General features: G+C 41.3%; 1 protein-coding gene across 2 annotated transcripts in view; it reads right to left on the reverse strand.

The window, feature by feature from the left end:
* Nucleotides 1-18,600, reverse strand: part of LOC102078935 (perforin-1) — a 46,739-nt gene that overhangs the window by 26,859 nt on the left and 1,280 nt on the right. For both annotated transcript variants that reach the window (XM_019360238.2, XM_019360239.1), the window contains 6 exons: nucleotides 17,502-17,773; nucleotides 17,334-17,413; nucleotides 5,050-5,095; nucleotides 4,552-4,694; nucleotides 4,310-4,448; nucleotides 4,136-4,216 (listed from right to left, as the gene is read on the reverse strand). In XM_019360238.2, the coding sequence (XP_019215783.1) occupies nucleotides 4,136-4,216; nucleotides 4,310-4,448; nucleotides 4,552-4,694; nucleotides 5,050-5,095; nucleotides 17,334-17,413; nucleotides 17,502-17,773 (761 nt within the window). The remainder of the gene's footprint in view (nucleotides 1-4,135; nucleotides 4,217-4,309; nucleotides 4,449-4,551; nucleotides 4,695-5,049; nucleotides 5,096-17,333; nucleotides 17,414-17,501; nucleotides 17,774-18,600) is intronic.

Genomic DNA, 18,600 nt, shown 5'->3' on the forward strand with positions numbered 1-18,600 from the left:
CCTCATCACAGACCACAAGCCATTAGAGGTCATATACAGCCAGAGATCTAAACCTTGTGAACGCATAGAAAGATGGGTTCTCAGACTGCAACCATATGACTTTAAAGTAGTGCACATTGCGGGAAAACAAAATATTGCGGATTCACTGTCAAGACTGCTGTCTGACACCATGTCAAAATGCATCATTGATGAAAAGAATCAGGATCTCACAAGCCGAAGGACTTGACTGGAAGCGAGAGCTAAGAAAATATGTAACAGTGTATCGCAGCATTGAACATCCAACCACGGGCAAAAGTCCAGCAGAACTCCTGTTCAACCGCAAAATGAGAGGAAAGTTACTGAACATCAGTGAGGCAAAAACAACAGAGTTGGATGTGCGTGACAGAGACGCTGAACAGAAAGGAAAATCAAAGATTTCTGCTGATGAACGAAGGGGAGCTGAGTATTCGAAAGTTGACACGGGAGACACAGTGCTGGTTTGACAAGACAAAGTGGACAAGTTTACAACACCATTCAACACAACACCACACAAAGTTGTAAGCAGAACTGGAAACCAAGTCATTATTGAATCACCAACAGGAGCTCGCTATCACCGGAATACGACACATGTGAAGAAATACGAGAGAAATGAGACCAGAGAAGGACACTACAAACAAAACACAATACCTGAAAGGGAGGAAGGTGAAACACCCACAAAGACTGACACCTTCACTCCAACACCACAAGAGGGCTCCCAGGGGCCAGAGAGATCAAGTAGACCACAGAGGGCTAAAAAGATACCTGAGAGGTTTCGTGATTTTGTGGTGAAATAAACTATAATATGTTAAGGTGAAGAGGTAACTGGCAAGTTTCAAGTTCAAATGTGTATGTCGATATGTATATATTGAAAAGAAAAAAGGGTACGTGTGGTGGGACAGTTAGAAAATATAATTGTTAGAAAGTAAGACAAGAAAGAATGTTCAATGTTGAAAAAAAAGACATCAAAGTTATTAAGACTAAAGTTTGAATCTAAGGAAAAGGGGGATGTCATGTACTGATATATGGCTATGTCTTAATGTGATGACATTTTTCCACCGGATGTTGTTGTCCGAAGGAGGCCCCATTAAGTGGCTAGTTGTCAGATCGACAGTATTCAATAAAGCAAGATAAAGACCGTGCTTTATGTCCTGATTTAATTCAGAGTGCTCAGCCTAATTTAGTAATAAGGTGGGCACACAACACTATGGATGCGGAAAAAGCATTTGATAGAGTGGAGTGGGAATATTTGTTTTTTACTTTAGAAAGGTTTGGTATGGGCCCTTTAGTTTGCTCCTGGATTAAACTTCTTTATGCCAGTCCCACGGCTTCAGCGATAACTAACTTTGCCACTCTGACTAGTTTAGGCTCTATTGTGGAAGGTGGCAGGGCTGTCCTTTAAGCCCTTTGTTTTTGCCCTGGTAATTGAGCCATTTGCAATTGCAGTCTCCGGCACTGGGGCCATACAAGGGACATGGAGGGGACGCAATGAGCATAGAGTTTCACTGTATGCTGATGACCTTCTTCTATTTCTTTCCAAACCACTTACCTCCTTACCCGCTGTACTTAATATATTAAATGGTTTCAGTTAACACTCGAGATATAAAACCAACATGAATAAGAGCGAATTGTTTATGATTAATGATAGGGCTTGAGATCAGGATCTTTTAAATGCCCCTTTTAAAACAGTTACTGATCCTTTTGTGTGCCTTGTGATATGTGTCACAAAACACCTGAATCACTTGTTTAAAGAAGAATCTCCTTCCGCTGCTGAAATAGTGCAAGCATATATTGTCTAGATGGTCCCCCATTATCCTCATCTTTAATGGGCAGGATTAATTCCGTGAAAATGATGCTACTTTCAAAATTCCTATATGTATTTCAGTGCCTTCCCATTCTGATTCCCAAATCCTTTTTTTAAAATCTCCAGATTCCTTAATCACTTCGTTTAACATCCAAAATCGAGGAAAGCTATTCTTCAAAGACCCAAGCTGGTTGGAAGTTTAGCCCTTCCCAATTTCCAAAACTACTATTAGGCCACCATTATCAGATGTATGTTGTATTGGAGACACTACCACCTTGAACCGTCATTACCAGTTTAGGTCACCATGAAGTTATATTCGACCAGGGTGATTTCTCTACCCGCGACTTTCGGCTCATCACTCCCTTTTGCCTTGCCTTGCCTTTATCTAGTAATAATAGGGTAGTCCAGCAGTATCTCAGAATCTGATCTGATCTTGATCTTCAGCCTTTCTTACTTAAAAACCCAATTGCAGCAAACCACCTTTTTGTTCCTTTAGTGACAGATAGTGCTTTTCACATCTGGCACAGAAAGGGACTAAAATCTTTTGTGGACATTTTTACAAGTCAGACACTATGTGCAGACTATGACAGTAAAACTCCCCCCCAAACCTCCAGACAATCCGGTAGATGATTTTTTTTTTTTAACGGTCAAGCCAACATCTAGGGGCATAGTATCAGCCTTGTATAATTTAATTTCCAACTTACAATGTTCTTCAGTAGATGCCTTCAAATCTTAAATGAAATCTAAACGGAACAGAACCTTAACTTTCATATCACAGATGAACTGTGTGACTCTAGCCTAGGCCAAGTTCACAACATATCAATATGTGCTTGACACATACTCATTTAATTTAAGTGCTCATCAGGGGCACTGGTCCAGGGCTAAGTTGGCACGCATATACTCAGCGGCGGACCTCCAACCTGTAGAAGGTGTGGAGGTGCTCCTGATACATTGCTTCATATGTACTGGTCCTGTCCTTTGTTGACCAACTTTTTGGAACTCTGTTTTCCATACAATGTCTGAAGTCCCATCAAATTAAACCAGAGACACTCTGTGCTATGTTTGGTGTGGCGCAGAACCTGAAGTTGCCCAACTCCAGACTCAAAGCATTAAACTTTTCATTGCTACTGGCCAGACATGCTATTTTACTTAAGTGGAAAGACTCTTCTCCCCCCTCGCATGTGCAATGGGTAAAAGATATAATGTCCTGTATGGATTTAGAAAAAAATAGATATACAATTTGTGGATCAAATAATAAATTTTATAAACTGTGGTCCCCATTTCTGGACTCCTTTGAAAGGCCCAACAACTATTGGCTATGTCCACACGTGTACCCGGGTATTTTTGAAAATGGAGAGTTTTCTATGCGTTTGCACCTTTGGTCCACAAGTAAACGGCGTTGTTGGTCACTGAAAACAGAGATTTTTTTACCAGGGTGGATATTATCGAAAACCAGGAAAACGGCGAAAATGCAGCGTCAAAGGTTTGCGCCTCTTTTGATGTCACACTGTGCGCCACGTTATTGTTTCAGTGAAATGAATTTCTACAATGGGGGACTTAGACAAAATACTGTTACTGTTAATTGTACTCTCTGCAGTGTTTAAATGCTTACATATACACACACAGTTACTGTCCCTCCACACATAGGACTCAGTTCTGCTTCTATGCGCCATAGAAGCAGAACCCACCAAGGCTTCTAGACTTCTGATTGGCCAACATTTCTACACGGTTAGGAATATATCGCCCCCTGTTGCTTTGGCATGTTCCTAGCAGCGTTTTTCCTTCATTTATGCGTTTACAGGACAGGATTATTTTTTAAATTGAAAAATCTCCGTTTTCAAAAACACCCATGTACATGTGGACGTAGCCATTGTCTCTGAGTAGCAGAATAAAAGTTTTGTTTTTGTTTGTTTTGTTTGATGTTTTGTTGTTTGTTTTTCTTTATGTCTTGTTCTTGTGTCTTTGTTTAGTTAGGCAGCTGGCTGCCAGTTATTTAATGTTTAATGGTCAGGGAGGGAACCATAATGTGAAAATTCCGAAATACTTGGTATTGTACGTTGTACGATATGAAACCTTTGCCTAACAAAGAGACCTTTGAAAGAAAGGTACAATGGTTTCTTTCACTTTGGTCAGTAGAACAACTGAGATGATACCCTTTGGAAGGGAGTAAGGTCATTGCATTTATATAGAAATGTAATAAAAATTATATCACTATTCAATTTGGAAAAAAAAAGAAATTATTAACACGTATCACTTTTACTCATATGGAGTACAAATATGCAGTCTGGTGACTGTGTATGGACATGTGTTCTATACCTCATCTAAGGAGAATCCATTCAGTCTGGACAAACAAGTTCGTACAGCTGTGACTCGCCTAAGACGACCCCCAAGATGAACCTATAATGAAGCATGACATTTTAATAAAGTGTTTTTGCTACTTAAATAATCTAATTAACAATTTTGTGTGTGTGTGTGTGTGTGTGTTTTAACCTGGCGAATGTAATGTGTGCCGTAGGTATCTATGACCTCGTTGTACTGAGCTCTGGTGGAGGAGTTATAGTGACTTGGCAAACTGGCCACATCCCTGCTGAACTCAGAGCTAAGAATCGGTGTGCTTGATACCCGGTAACTAGACAGAAAGAAACTGATTAGTAAATTATTAAAAACTGAATTATATATTGTTAATCCAAACTTGTGGTATATGTGGTAATGCCAGGATTTTCACAGCTAACCGATAATGGCTACAGGTGACCGTGTGTGTGCTGAAGGAGTAGTGGTCCTCTCTGGTCCTTTTTGAAGCAAATGCATATGCCGTGGAGTGTGTTCCTCCCATCCCCACAGTGGTAGATACATTCTTATTTATACTTAGTCCAACCTGATAAATAGAAATATAATTTCATTACTATCTTTATTTGTTTATTTATTTTACAATATTCAAAATACTGTCTTATGAATTATTCAGTCAAATACTTTGAATTTAATACTTTTTTCAGCACTGGAGATAAAAAATACTAAATTGAAAAAAATGACTTAACAATTCCTATTTGATCCAAAATCTAATCATATCAGTTTGTTTGATTCAATGCACATTCAATTTGGAAAAGAACAAAATTAACAAGTCAGCAACCAAAGTTGCTTATATCTTTTAATAATTAGTTATCACAGTAACAGTATTTTTTAGTTTGAAACATTTATTTTGTTTCAAACAGTAAGTGCAAGATGTTTCCTACCTTCCAGTCGTTGATGTCCTGGGCAGTATAAGTGTTAAGTAGGGAACTGTGGACATAATTTGAAGGATAAGAATTATTTTCTTATGTAGTTGTTTCAGTTCTTTAATTTATTTACAGTCAAGCACATAGGTGGAACCATTATGTTTTGGGCATGTTTTTCTGTTAAAGGTATAGGATAACTACACTCAATTGCGGATCCAACAGACAGCGCCATTTACCACAAGATCTTGGATGAGAACCTCCTTCCATCAGCCAGAACACTTAGAGTGGGTCATGGATGGGCCTTCCAGCATGACAATGATCAGAAATATATATCGCCAAGGCAACAAAGGAGTGGCTAAAGAACCCTTAAGGTCATGGAGTGGCCTAGCCCAATGGTTCTCCTACTTTTCACAACCACCTCATAAAATATATGGCTCTTAAAGTACCACCCTTATGACCGACATTAAAGTACAGTAGTATAGGCCTATTTAACACCATATACAATTTACACAAGACAATGTTATTTCTTATATGAATGTTATTTGTTTTAACTGTCATAAACAGGATGTGAAGAGTGATATAATAACTGTACTGCATTAAAACACAGCAGGTGGGATATCCAATCTTTAAGTCTGATGAAATCTGCTTCCGAGTCGAAACTACACTGCATTTATCAAGGCAGTTGTTTTATTAACATGTTTTAATGCTTTGTATCTTGCTCTATTTAATCTGAAAAAGCCCCTAAAAAAAGTCATGTGATCACTGTCGGCCTCTCTCGTTTTTTTTCATCACTATTCATTTTAAAGCTCAGTTTTTAAAACTTCATGATGTTACTACTGCTCAGACCATGCAGCAGTATATTAATGACCAGTGTTGGTCAAGTTACTTGAAAAAAGTAATCAGTAACTAATTACTGATTACTTCCCCCAAAAAGTAATCCAATTACTTTACTGATTACTTATTTTCAAAAGTAATTAATTACTTAGTTACTTTTTAAAAACACGATTTACAACCTGAATAGATAAAGCAATAGATCTTTAAGCCCAATTCTACCTTTTCTGCATAATCCATCATACAAAATGTAATCAAATGGAAACGTCTCTTTTTAAAACTTTAAACTTTAAATCTTTTAACTTTATACATCAAGCAAAAATTTAATTATATGCAACATTCTCTGACTGGAAGAAATTTGTTTAAGATTTAAACATATTTTCTGCACATTCCAGCATATAAAATAAAATAGTTTTTTGTGTTTACACTCACTCTTTCAAATAGATGCAAGTAACACAGCAGAAAATAAATAAAATCAAAGACTAGCGCCCTGTTGCTCTATTTTCACCTGTAAAGCAGGAGTGGGTTAGGCGGAGGTTTACCCTGGTGCAGGTGTGCCGCAGCGATCAGTGGAAGAATCCGCGAGTTTCTCTGTGAATTTCACATTACGTCGTAGCGCACTCGGTGCTTGCTTGGAAGTTTATGGGTTTTTTTCACTGTAAAAAGAAGTTTTCTTCCCACGCACAACGGACACTAATGTTTTTGTCACTTTTATGGAACCAAACTCAAAATAAGGTCAGTACTTCCACGCTTTAAACGCTGCACGCTCATACTCTCTCCCGCACTCGATATATTATCCATTGTTGATCTGCACACAGCTGTTGTCACGAACGTCGCACTCGCTTACGTCACTGTCATGAGACATTCTCGCAAAAAATCACGGTTTTAGTAACGCGGTAACGCAGTGTTCCTACGTGAAAGTAACGGTAATCTAATTACCGTTTTTTGCAATAGTAATCCCTTATATTACTCGTTACTTGAAAAAAGTAATCAGATTACGTTACTGCCCATCTCTGTTAATGACTAACCTCAAATGCGGTTGTTCTCCTGACTGAAGTTTTGTTCGTTTACAGCATGCTGACATGTAATTACATTTGTCCCTAACCATCGGGAAGCCTCATGTTAACTTTTATCATGTTGAAAAAAGTTAGTGTTCATCTCCAGCTTTACTGTGTTTATATTATGCTAACCATAGCTGTGTAGCTAGCCGCCATGCAGCACATCATTACATACCAGCTAGCCCAACTTCAGTAACTCTACAAACACCACTGCTGTTTAGTTTTCTGTCTTCATTTATGTCGGAAGTGATAACAGAGCTGTACATTTTAATGTTTACTGTAGCGGTTAAGCTGCCGGATTTCTGGCTTCACAACCCTCCTTCATGGTTCGTGCACATCGAAGCTCAGTTTGATCTTCCTGGCGTTTCAGCCGACAACACGAAATATCATCATGCGGTGGTCTTGCTGGATCCGCTGTCCACCCGCCGTGTGATGACCCTCCTCCTGTCCTTGCTAGGGACGGATTCCTCTTCACTCACGTCTTCCTCCGACAGTTGCCGGAGCGAGCTATCCTCGTCAACTCCCCGCTGCTCGCCGCGAAGGATTACTGCTCACTTGCAGAAGACCAGAAGCTTCAGCATCCAGGCGATAGTTCCCGACTCATCGTCGGCATCTCCCGCGCCCCCACCGATTCTCCCAGGGGAATCCAACTCATGGATGGTGGCTAGGATCGCAGGACCATGGAAAAGGGCAGTGTTTTTACCATCAGCATGACAGTGCCGTGTTGCCTTTGGAGTTTTAATGTTATGAAATGGCTGTGTGCAGGCAGGAAAAGGACCCAAAGTGCAGACTCCGGAGACAAATGTGAACTCGAAAGAGCTTTAATGCTGAACTCAAAGTAACGAACTTCCAAATAAACTTCACTGGCAGGCAGACAGAACACACAGCATGAATGAGATAAGGGTAGATCGCGACATGGACACAGAGAAACACAGGGCTTAAATACACAGAAGGAGCAATCAGAAAACACTGGAGCCCAGAAAATAACCAACCAAACAAAAAAAGGTTCTCAAAAGGCTCAGGCAGCCAGGAAAACAGTTCCGAAAAAAATTCAGGGAGCCGGCCCGGAGGCTGACGGCACAACAGTCCAAACCCAGGCAGTTCAGGGGGCCGACCCAGAGGTCGACAACACAAAAGACCAAAACAGTTTAGGTCAGAAGGCCGACCACGCGAAAAGTAATGGCGGCGACGAAGACGAAGGAGGTCCGGAGGCCGACCGCACGAAAAGCAACGGCGGTGACGAAGATGAAGGGGGTCCAGAGGCCGGCCGCGCGGAAGGCGGCGGCACCTGAGCAGGTCCGGAAGCCAGCCGCAACAGTGATGACGTCCAGCCAATGGCCTGGAAAGTGGCTGGAAAGGACAAGGACGTGCAGGCCGGACAGGACGAGGTGGCGCCTAGACCTCTGGTGCAGACGAAGCAGAACCAGCCCATGCGGAGGCCTCAGGCAGAGACGAAGCAGGACCAGATGGTAGCATGGCAACCGTAGGCGATGGAAGTGGTGGCAGCACTGCAGGCGGCAGTGCGGAAACTGCAGGAGGCGGCGCTGCAGGCGACGAAGGTTGTACGGGCCCCTCGGACCCTCGAGCAGGGGCAGAAGGCTGAACAAGCCGCTCGGACTCTCCAGCGAAGACAGAAGGCCGGACGGGCCCCTCGGACCCTCCAGTGGAGGCAAAAGGCTGAACGGGCCCCTCGGACCCTTCAAGGGAGACGGAAGACGGCTGGAGCAGTTCTCCAGAACCCCCAGTGGGAACAATAGACGAAGGCCGGACGGGCCCCTCGGACCCTCCAGCAGGAACAGGTGGCAGAACAAATGACTGAGGAGAGGAGTGGCGGTGGCGAGGGCGCGGTTTCCTTCGGGATGAGGTAACAGGAACTGGTGGAGAAATGGAGACCTCCTCCTCATCCTCCGACCACATAGCTACCAGGAAAAAGGCAGGCAAATGGACAGGTGAACGTGGTCCCGGCTGGCGTGGGGAGGGAGAGGAAGTCTGTGGCAGCGCTGAGGCAGGTGGAAAGTGTGTGTTGTCCTGGGGCAGCGGTAAAGAAGTGGAGGTGGAGATAGAAAGAGCAAGCTCACCAGCCTTGACTTGCTCCCTCCAGGCAGCTATGGAGCTGCCCAGCACAGTGTCCATAGAAAACTGAGTTAGCCGAGGGTTGCTCTGAATGACAGCATCTACTGCGCTTAGCCCAACCACCATGGTCCTCAAATCCTTGGCCTGGGCAATGCGGTCAAGAAGTTTAATCATCCGCTCCATCTCACTGTTAAACTCAAAGGCTGAAGAGTCTGCGGGGTCCATGTTCTGGTCAGGCACCCTAACATTTAATGCCCAGTGAAACAAGCCCATCAGCACTGTGTAGCGGCCGTGACCACTGGCAATAAAGAAAGGCTGCTCTTCATCAAGGACTCAACCGAGGATAATTTTTCTGATTGACTCGGGCTCCCAGAAGGGCCTTGGGAACTCGGGTATATTATTTAATCTTAAAATTTTTGGGGAGATTTCCAGTGTACCACCAGAGAGAGCCCAAGTACCACTAGTGGCACAGTTTGAGAACCACTGGCCTAGCCAAACTCTAAACCTTACTCCTATAGAAAATCTGTGGAGTGAGCTGAAGCTTGGAGTTGCCAAGTCACATCCAAGAAACCTAAAGGATTAAAAGAGTTTCTATACAGGGAGTGCAGAATTATTAGGCAAATGAGTATTTTGTCCACATCATCCTCTTCATGCATGTTGTCTTACTCCAAGCTGTATAGGCTCGAAAGCCTACTACCAATTAAGCATATTAGGTGATGTGCATCTCTGTAATGAGAAGGGGTGTAGTCTAATGACATCAACACCCTATATCAGGTGTGCATAATTATTAGGCAACTTCCTTTCCTTTGGCAAAATGGGTCAAAAGAAGGACTTGACAGGCTCAGAAAAGTCAAAAATAGTGAGATATCTTGCAGAGGGATGCAGCAGTCTTAAAATTGCAAAGCTTCTGAAGCGTGATCATTGAACAATCAAGCGTTTCATTCAAAATAGTCAACAGGGTCGCAAGAAGCGTGTGGAAAAACCAAGGCGCAAAATAACTGCCCATGAACTGAGAAAAGTCAAGCATGCAGCTGCCAAGATGCCACTTGCCACCAGTTTGGCCATATTTCAGAGCTGCAACATCACTGGAGTGCCCAAAAGCACAAGGTGTGCAATACTCAGAGACATGGCCAAGGTAAGAAAGGCTGAAAGACGACCACCACTGAACAAGACACACAAGCTGAAACATCAAGACTGGGCCAAGAAATATCTCAAGACTGATTTTTCTAAGGTTTTATGGACTGATGAAATGAGAGTGAGTCTTGATGGGCCAGATGGATGGACCCGTGGCTGGATTGGTAAAGGGCAGAGAGCTCCAGTCCGACTCAGACGCCAGCAAGGTGGAGGTGGAGTACTGGTTTGGGCTGGTATCATCAAAAATGAGCTTGTGGGGCCTTTTCGGGTTGAGGATGGAGTCAAGCTCAACTCCCAGTCCTACTGCCAGTTTCTGGAAGACACCTTCTTCAAGCAGTGGTACAGGAAGAAGTCTGCATCCTTCAAGAAAAACATGATTTTCATGCAGGAAAATGCTCCATCACACGCGTCCAAGTACTCCACAGCGTGGCTGGCAAGAAAGGGTATAAAAGAAGAAAAGCTAATGACATGGCCTCCTTGTTCACCTGATCTGAACCCCATTGAGAACCTGTGGTCCATCATCAAATGTGAGATTTACAAGGAGGGAAAACAGTACACCTCTCTGAACAGTGTCTGGGAGGCTGTGGTTGCTGCTGCACGCAATGTTGATGGTGAACAGATCAAAACACTGACAGAATCCATGGATGGCAGGCTTTTGAGTGTCCTTGCAAAGAAAGGTGGCTATATTGGTCGCTGATTTGTTTTTGTTTTGGTTTTGAATGTCAGAAATGTATATTTGTGAATGTTATATTGGTTTCACTGGTAAAAATAAATAATTGAAATGGGTATATATTTGTTTTTTGTTAGGTTGCCTAATAATTATGCACAGTAATAGTCACCTGCACACACAGATATCCCCCTAAAATAGCTAAAACTAAAAACAAACTAAAAACTACTTCCAAAAACATTCAGCTTTGATATTAATGAGTTTTTTGGGTTCATTGAGAACATGGTTGTTGTTCAATAATAAAATTATTCCTCAAAAATACAACTTGCCTAATAATTATGCACTCCCTGTAGTGTGGCCCAGCAAATAAATATAAATCCAGTGTATGTAGTGAGATGTGGTTTCTATTCTGTCAGACTGGTGTTGTGCAATGGTGTATGTAGAAAAATACTAGTCACCCTCTCCATAAGATTTTGAAGGGTCAGAAAATAGTGATGGGAATTCCGGCTCTTTTTAGAGAACTGGCTCTTTTCAGCCGAAGAGCTTTTTCGGCTCTTCATGTTGTTTTGTTGCTTTAATTAATTTATTATCAACATCAATATAAAATTATACACAAAAGAAATTACTAACGTAATAACGTGGTTTTATTTATATGTTTACATATAAATATATTTGGTGGCCCAAGAGACAAAGCATGTACAAACTCCAAAGCATGTACGAACTCCAAAACACATTTCTAGCGTTAACTGACTTTCCAAACAGAGCTACCTAGATAATATAAATTACACAATTGAAAGCATATGTACGTGCTTCTGAGTTTTTAGGTGTTTTGGAATTTGTACATGCTTCGGAGTTTGTACGTATTTTGTCTCTTGGGGCCACCGTAAATATACTTTTATTTATTCACTCCACATAAAATGTAATAAATAAATCACATAATACAAAAACCAACTATTTACATTTCAACTTTTAACTATTTAAATTTTCAGCTTTTTCCTTTTGAACAAAATTAAAGTGAAACAACACAAAAGACTGCAAACCACAACACAATTAAATATAAATCAAAATATGTAAAACAAAAAAAAGATGCACATTCTCTGTCATATAGACCTGCATGAATAAACTTTCTGAATCCTTTATCATCCGCAACTGATTACTATACCTTTCTAATGTGACAATGTTGTCTCTTCTTGTTGTCCCTCGCTCTCTTTCTCTCTCTTTCCCTCTCGCTCTGTTCCTGTGCTACTGCGAGTGTAACTACCGCCCCTCCCCCCTCTGCCCAGCGCAAAGCACAAGGCTCGTGTGCAGAGTGAAGAGGGAAAAAAGTGCGAGAGAGAGAGGGTGAGAGAAAGAAAAGAAAAACAAAAACATGAGCCGACTTGCGTCGTTCATTTCAAAGAGTCAGCTCTAACGGTGTGTTCACACCGAACGCGATAGGCGCGAGCGAAAACGCCCCAAACGCCCCTAATTTGACGCGTGCACATTCGCACCTCAACGCGTGTCCAAGAAAAATCCATTGCGCGTGAACCGGAAATGTGGGAGGGATGTGGGAGGAAGTTGTGCCAGACAGTATCTTTGCTAGATGGCAGCTGTCGAGCTAGCGTTTGAAGAGAGAGTCTCCCTCCTCTATTTACTGTGGAGAGCAGAGCAGCGGCGTTAAGGACGTCCTCGCCGTACCTGGGTCCATCAGGTCCTCCAGAGGCGTGAGCAGTTTGGTGAGTTTCACCACTTGCTCGAGGAGCTGCGCCTGGATGACGGCCGATTTCAGCGATATCACCGTCTTTCACTCGCCCAGTTTGAGGACCTGCTGTCCCGCGTCGGTCCCAGAATCGCCCGCCTAGACACCAACTACAGGCGCTCAATCCCACCTGCAGAGTGCCTGTCCATCTGCCTGAGGTTAGTAAAAGTGTTTAATACGGTAGTCCTTTATTGATACCTGTGCTAATATATGCTAATATATTTGTATATAATCCTCGCAGCTGTCAGACTCTATAACAGGGGTCACCAGCCTTTCTTAAAACTGAGAGTTAGATAAAATTGTGAACAGTTTGGTTCATCTGTAGTTATATGGTTCTATCTAGCATATTCTATCTTGATAAACTATGTCTTATCACAGGTTAATTTTTCAAAGATATTAACAATGATTTAAGCAAGGAAAGGGCTACATGTCAACATACAACTCTTTATTTCTATTAATGTCTTACTTCATTCCTACCTGATTGACATGTCTAGGAATTATGAGTGATTGACACACTGTAGGGGTAAAAGTTGTTACCAATCAAATTATGATATGGTAAAGTTAAAACAAAACACAACTGACTGTTTTATATCATATCTAATATATGTTATGTAATTATCCTTATAATTACAAAATGTTTTATGTAAGATTTACGTTTTGTAATTTAAATCTGACATCAGAAAAGTGTTTTGGAATTTGAATAATGTATTTTGTAACTGCAGTACACATAATACTAATTTTGAACAATTTTGTCCAGGTTCCTTGCCACCGGGGACTCCTTCAGGACCATCGCGTTCAGTTTCAGAGTCGGTGTGTCCACGGTGTGCCAGATCACCCCCAGGTAGCGACGGCCATCTGGGACTGTCTAGTGGACGACTTCATGGCTGTGCCTTCACCTGGAGACTGGCGGTCCATCACAGAGGGATTCCAGGAGCGCTGGAACTTCCCTCTCTGCTGTGGAGCTCTGGATGGGAAACGCGTCCAGACAAAGGCACCCCATATATCACATAGGAGTCACACACATTGATATACACGAAATATTTATTCCATTTCTTTTTTTGTGGTGCCCAAATTTATGCACCTGCTTGATTTTGTTTAAACAATTATTGCACACTTTTTGTAAATCCAGTAAACTTCTTTTCACTTCTCAAATATCACTGTGTGTGTCTCCTGTATGATATATTTAACTGACATTTTTTATTGTAACAACCAACGATTTATACAGGAAAATAATGGCTATTAACAAGGTTGCCCAAACTTTTGCATCCCACTGTATTAGTATATTCTGTCATTAGTATAATATGAAATAAATTCTACATGTGTCAAGTCGTGTGCCAACATTTGCTGTGTAGTAGAACAGAGACATTAGTCATTATAAAAATTTATTTGAAATAATATTAAAATTCTCAAACAGAAAAACATTAAACATAAATATATAAAATATAAGTATTTACAGAGAGACAGGAATAAAAAGGACCCAGCTGGTCTCCAGAGCAGGAACAAGGCTGAGGAGGAAATGCTCCATTGGAGACTGGCGTGGCCTCTTCAGGGACACCAGGATGGCCAGCTCCACTGCCGATGGACCGTCCTGGGACCCGTCCCTCATCTGCCTCGGAGCTGTCCTCCTCTCTGGGCCTGTAAAACAGCACAAAACACAAAGAAATGAGAAGGCTGCTACTAGATTTTAATTTCAACATTGAAAAAAAAAAAAAAAAAAAAACAGGATATAATCAGATTAGTTGTAGATATTTAGTAAAGGTGATCACAAGGGAATCCCACCGAGTAAAAAGCTATCAGTGCTGCTGTACATCTGATGCTACAATTGCATACCTGTGGGTGCAGCAGCAGGAGCTCAGGGACTGGGGAGCAAGGAGAAGCAACAGGGGATGCTCTGCTGCAGAATCAGTTGGTTCTGTCAAGACAATATTAAATGTTAACAGGTTGAATACAATAATCATAGCGAAAGTATATACAGTGGTCCCTCATTTATTGCAGCAGGGGTTGTCAGAATAACCAGCCCCTCGCCACGAACTCTATACACTTTTTTCCCCACACACATGAACATTAGTCACAGTTCTCACAAGTTGATTCTCAAAGTGCAAACCTTTGTAGATTGCAAAACGTAAAAGTATTATGCCGTGTTTTGTCTTCATCTGCCTGCCACTTTCGTGCGCCTTTTTCCCTCGCGGTGCAGGTGTCTATTTCCGAATGAGGGTCATAGTTATGGGTGTTTTTGTGCTGTTTTATCTATTGGACGTGATGGTTATAAAAACAAAACATGATAAATTTGACAAGCGCAGGAGACACGACACGGTGGAGATTTGTCAATCAGGCTGCAGAATGCAACGCTGTACTGTGCAAAAAAAAAAAAATCAGCGAAAAAGCGAGGCAGTGACGGATGAGCGGGACCACTGTGTGCCGTTTATTAATAAACAAAATATATTCCTATATGACAACATGCATAAAAGCAGAACGGTATTTGTACATCAGTGGGAAAATAGCGGTGGCTTGCTAGCTTTTGTGCGGCTTCCTCGGGTCAGTGAAAAATGTAAAAAGAGAAATGAATGAACTTACCAGGTTGCCCGATCTCTTCACATATCTTCCTCCAAGCTCGGTCCTTTATATTCCTGTCTCGGTACAGAAAGCAGCTGGTGTCGTACAGCTCCGGGTTGTTTGCTACGGTGTTGATTAGCCTTCCCTCCATTGAAGAATGAAGGGCTTTGGTTTGATCTGCCCCTTTGACCTGGTTACAGCCACGTCACCAGGCTCCTGATTGGTTGACGCGACGCAATTTGACGCTGGAGTTCAAATTTTTCCAACTCGAGCGGTAGAGGCGAAACACGCGTATGCACAAAATGCAACACAAAAACTGACGCGCGTGATTTTTTTTTCGCAAGTCAAACGCGCCAAACGCGCTACACTGACGCGCGTTTCATGAGTTTTGGCGTTTTCGCGACGCAAATCTGCTTCCGAATTTTCGCTGGACGCGCAATCGCGTGTCATCGCGCTTTTCCATTGACTTTACATGTAAACCTGACGCTCTGGCCGCCTCTATCGCGTTCGGTGTGAACACACCGTAAGAGCCATTTTGTTTGCGACCGACAGATCACTGTCAGAAATAGTGATGGGATTTTCGACTCACTAAAAAGAGCAGGCTCTTTCGGCTCCGAACCGGCTCTTCAGGTTGTTTTGCTGGTTTAATTAATTTATTATTAACAATAATATAAAATTATGCACAAAAGGAATTACTAATGTAAAAAAAAAAAAGTGGTTTTATTTATATATGTTTATATATAAATATATGCGGTGGCCTCTAGAGACAAAACACGTACAGACTCCAAAACACAGTTCTAGCATGAACTGAACTTCCAAAACAGAGCTACCTCGATCACTTTAATTACACAATTGAAAGCATATGTGTATTGTTTGTGTATTTATACACAAGCATTCATATATATTCAAATAATTTTTTAAAAAAAAGTTCATTTACCTGTTACTACCACACACCAAATCCGGTCTTTGGTACTTGCTGGCTTGTGTAGCCACTAGGTAACAAAAGCTCAACACTGAGCCTAGCATCCTGGAGAACTTCTGTTGTCTTTTGTACGTGTTTTGAGTTTTTATGTGCTTCTGAGTTTTTACGTGCTTTGGAGTTTGTACGTGCTTCATGGTTTGTAGTGCTATGGAGTTTGTACGTGTTTTGAAGTTTGCACGTGCTTTGTCTCTTGGGGCCACCGTAACTATACTTTTATTTATTCACTCCACACAAAATATAATAAATAAATCATATAATACAAAAACCAACTAGTCACATTTCAACTTTTAACTATTTAAATTTTCAGCTTTTTCCTTTTACAAATTTAAAGTGAAACAACACAAAACACTGCAAACCACAAGAAATTAAATCTAAATTAAAATATGAAAAAAAAGAAGATGCATATTCTCTGTCATATGGGCCTGCATGAATAAACTTTCTGAATCATTTATCATCTGCAACTGAAAATAGTGATTACTATACCTTTCTAATGTGACGTTGTTGTCCATGGCTCTTTCTCTCTCTCTCCCTCCCGCTCTGTTCTTGCGCTACTGAGTGTAACTACCGCCCCTCCCCCCTCTTCCCAGCAAAGCACAAGGCTCGCATGCGGAGTGAAGCGGAAAAAAAGTGCGAGGAGTGTGAGAGAAAGAAAAAAAACCCCACGGCTCGCGTCGTTCACGTCAAAGACCCGGCTCTAAGAGCCATTTCGTTCGCGACCGACACATCACTAATCAGAAAAGTAAGCAGCAGGCTTACAAAACAATTAATAGTCTTTGATTTTTATTATACCTTTCTTTAGTTGGAGAGCAATACAAAGCACCAACCAAAATTTTTTTTGTCTGTCATGGCTAACCAGTATAGTGACAGACTAAGTAATAAGACTGAAATGTGACAGTACAGTTATTGTGACAGTTATTCTTTGCATCTTAAAATACTGACTATTATTTTCTTGGACAACTAAACAACTATTAATAATACTTTTGAATCAAAATATTGTTGCAGGCAGCACTAAAACAAGGCAGGGAATATATTGTTATCATAGCTAAAGACAGTATGAATACACGTGATACTTGGTGTGTCTATTTCACGCTTTGCCTCTTCTCTTTGATTGGTCTCAGAGAATTTGAATCAAAGAAAGAAAGGGAGGACTTGTTCTTTGATGTGTTCAGCTCACGTTCAGCTGAGTTAAACCGTTAAGTTTGGCTATTGGGGTTGATCTCTGTGATGAAATGCTTTCAGCAACAAATGTACTACACTATACTGTACCTAACAGTGGTGTGTGCACTGCTGAAGATATCGGCATTGCATCGGCTGATTGCACGCCAGTCCAGAACAGAGGCCGGCAGCTGAAGATAAAAAACAGAACACCATGATTAAGATGTGCACATAACCTATCTACTATAGTTTGCTGGTGATCACAGTTTATGTATTTACTTTTTGTACAGTTTTGTTTTGATGGCGGTTGATGCAGAGAGTACATGTGCCATCTGGTTTGCGGTAAGTAGCTACATCAATCATGTAGGCTCCTTTTCGGCGCATGGTGATGACATCAAATCCCTCCCCAATCAGGTTGTGGCCTGGTACAAATGGAGCAGACTCACACTTGCTGTTGTTCACAGCCTTACAGGAAAGAACAGGGGAGTTCCATGACAGAAAGAGAAGGAGGCTCAGGTAAAGAGGAGGTGAGGTTGGACTGGAGCGCATGGCTGAAGTCAAAGACAAAACAGACAAAATGTAGTAGATAAAGATATCATTGATCACAGTAGGCAAAAAAACTTCCAAAGTAACAAGAGCTGCAAGGTTTTGTCTGGGTATCACAACAGGGGTTATCAAATCTCTTTATTTTACCTATCATTGTTCTGGACAAGATTAATTGACTGAGTGTTGCATACTTCAGTCAAGAAGAAAATGAAGCCATGAAAAATTCATTTAAAATATTGGTAGCACTTTCTATTACAGCTTAGTAATAATGTGGTAATAGTGAGGTCCTTTGTCAGAGACCAATCACTCTGTGCTTTCTCTGCTAGACCTCAGTGCAGTGTTGAACACTGTTGAGCATAATACTTTATTACAGAGACTGAACACTTAATTACAAAAAATATTCAATAATACCAAAGTAGTTCTTGTACATCAACAGTGGTTATAGCTAAGAAATATTACACTGAAACGTATGTAATTGGGCAAAAACTGGAGACGATAATGTGGAAACGAATTCTTGCCTATGAGGCAAAACCCATTAGTAATAGTTTAGCAATATATGGGAAACAATATGACAACCTGCTGGGAATAAAATGGTCAAATCTATGCGTTGGAATTTTTGTATACTGACTTATGGTAGTAGCCCACAATAATAAGCTAATATTGGTTTATACTTACATAAGGATACTATTACCGTATTATAATGCCGGCCAGCATTCTTTTTTGTTTGAAGCTAGCAATGTAAATATTATGTTTAACGTTGTGGCTTATTGTGTAAATATGTGTGGAAGTTTCTGTGTAATAACCAGCAAACAGGGCTAAAAATTGCACAAAA

This window comes from Oreochromis niloticus, linkage group LG6, assembly GCF_001858045.2.
Source record: "Oreochromis niloticus isolate F11D_XX linkage group LG6, O_niloticus_UMD_NMBU, whole genome shotgun sequence".
Lineage (NCBI taxonomy): Eukaryota > Metazoa > Chordata > Actinopteri > Cichliformes > Cichlidae > Oreochromis > Oreochromis niloticus.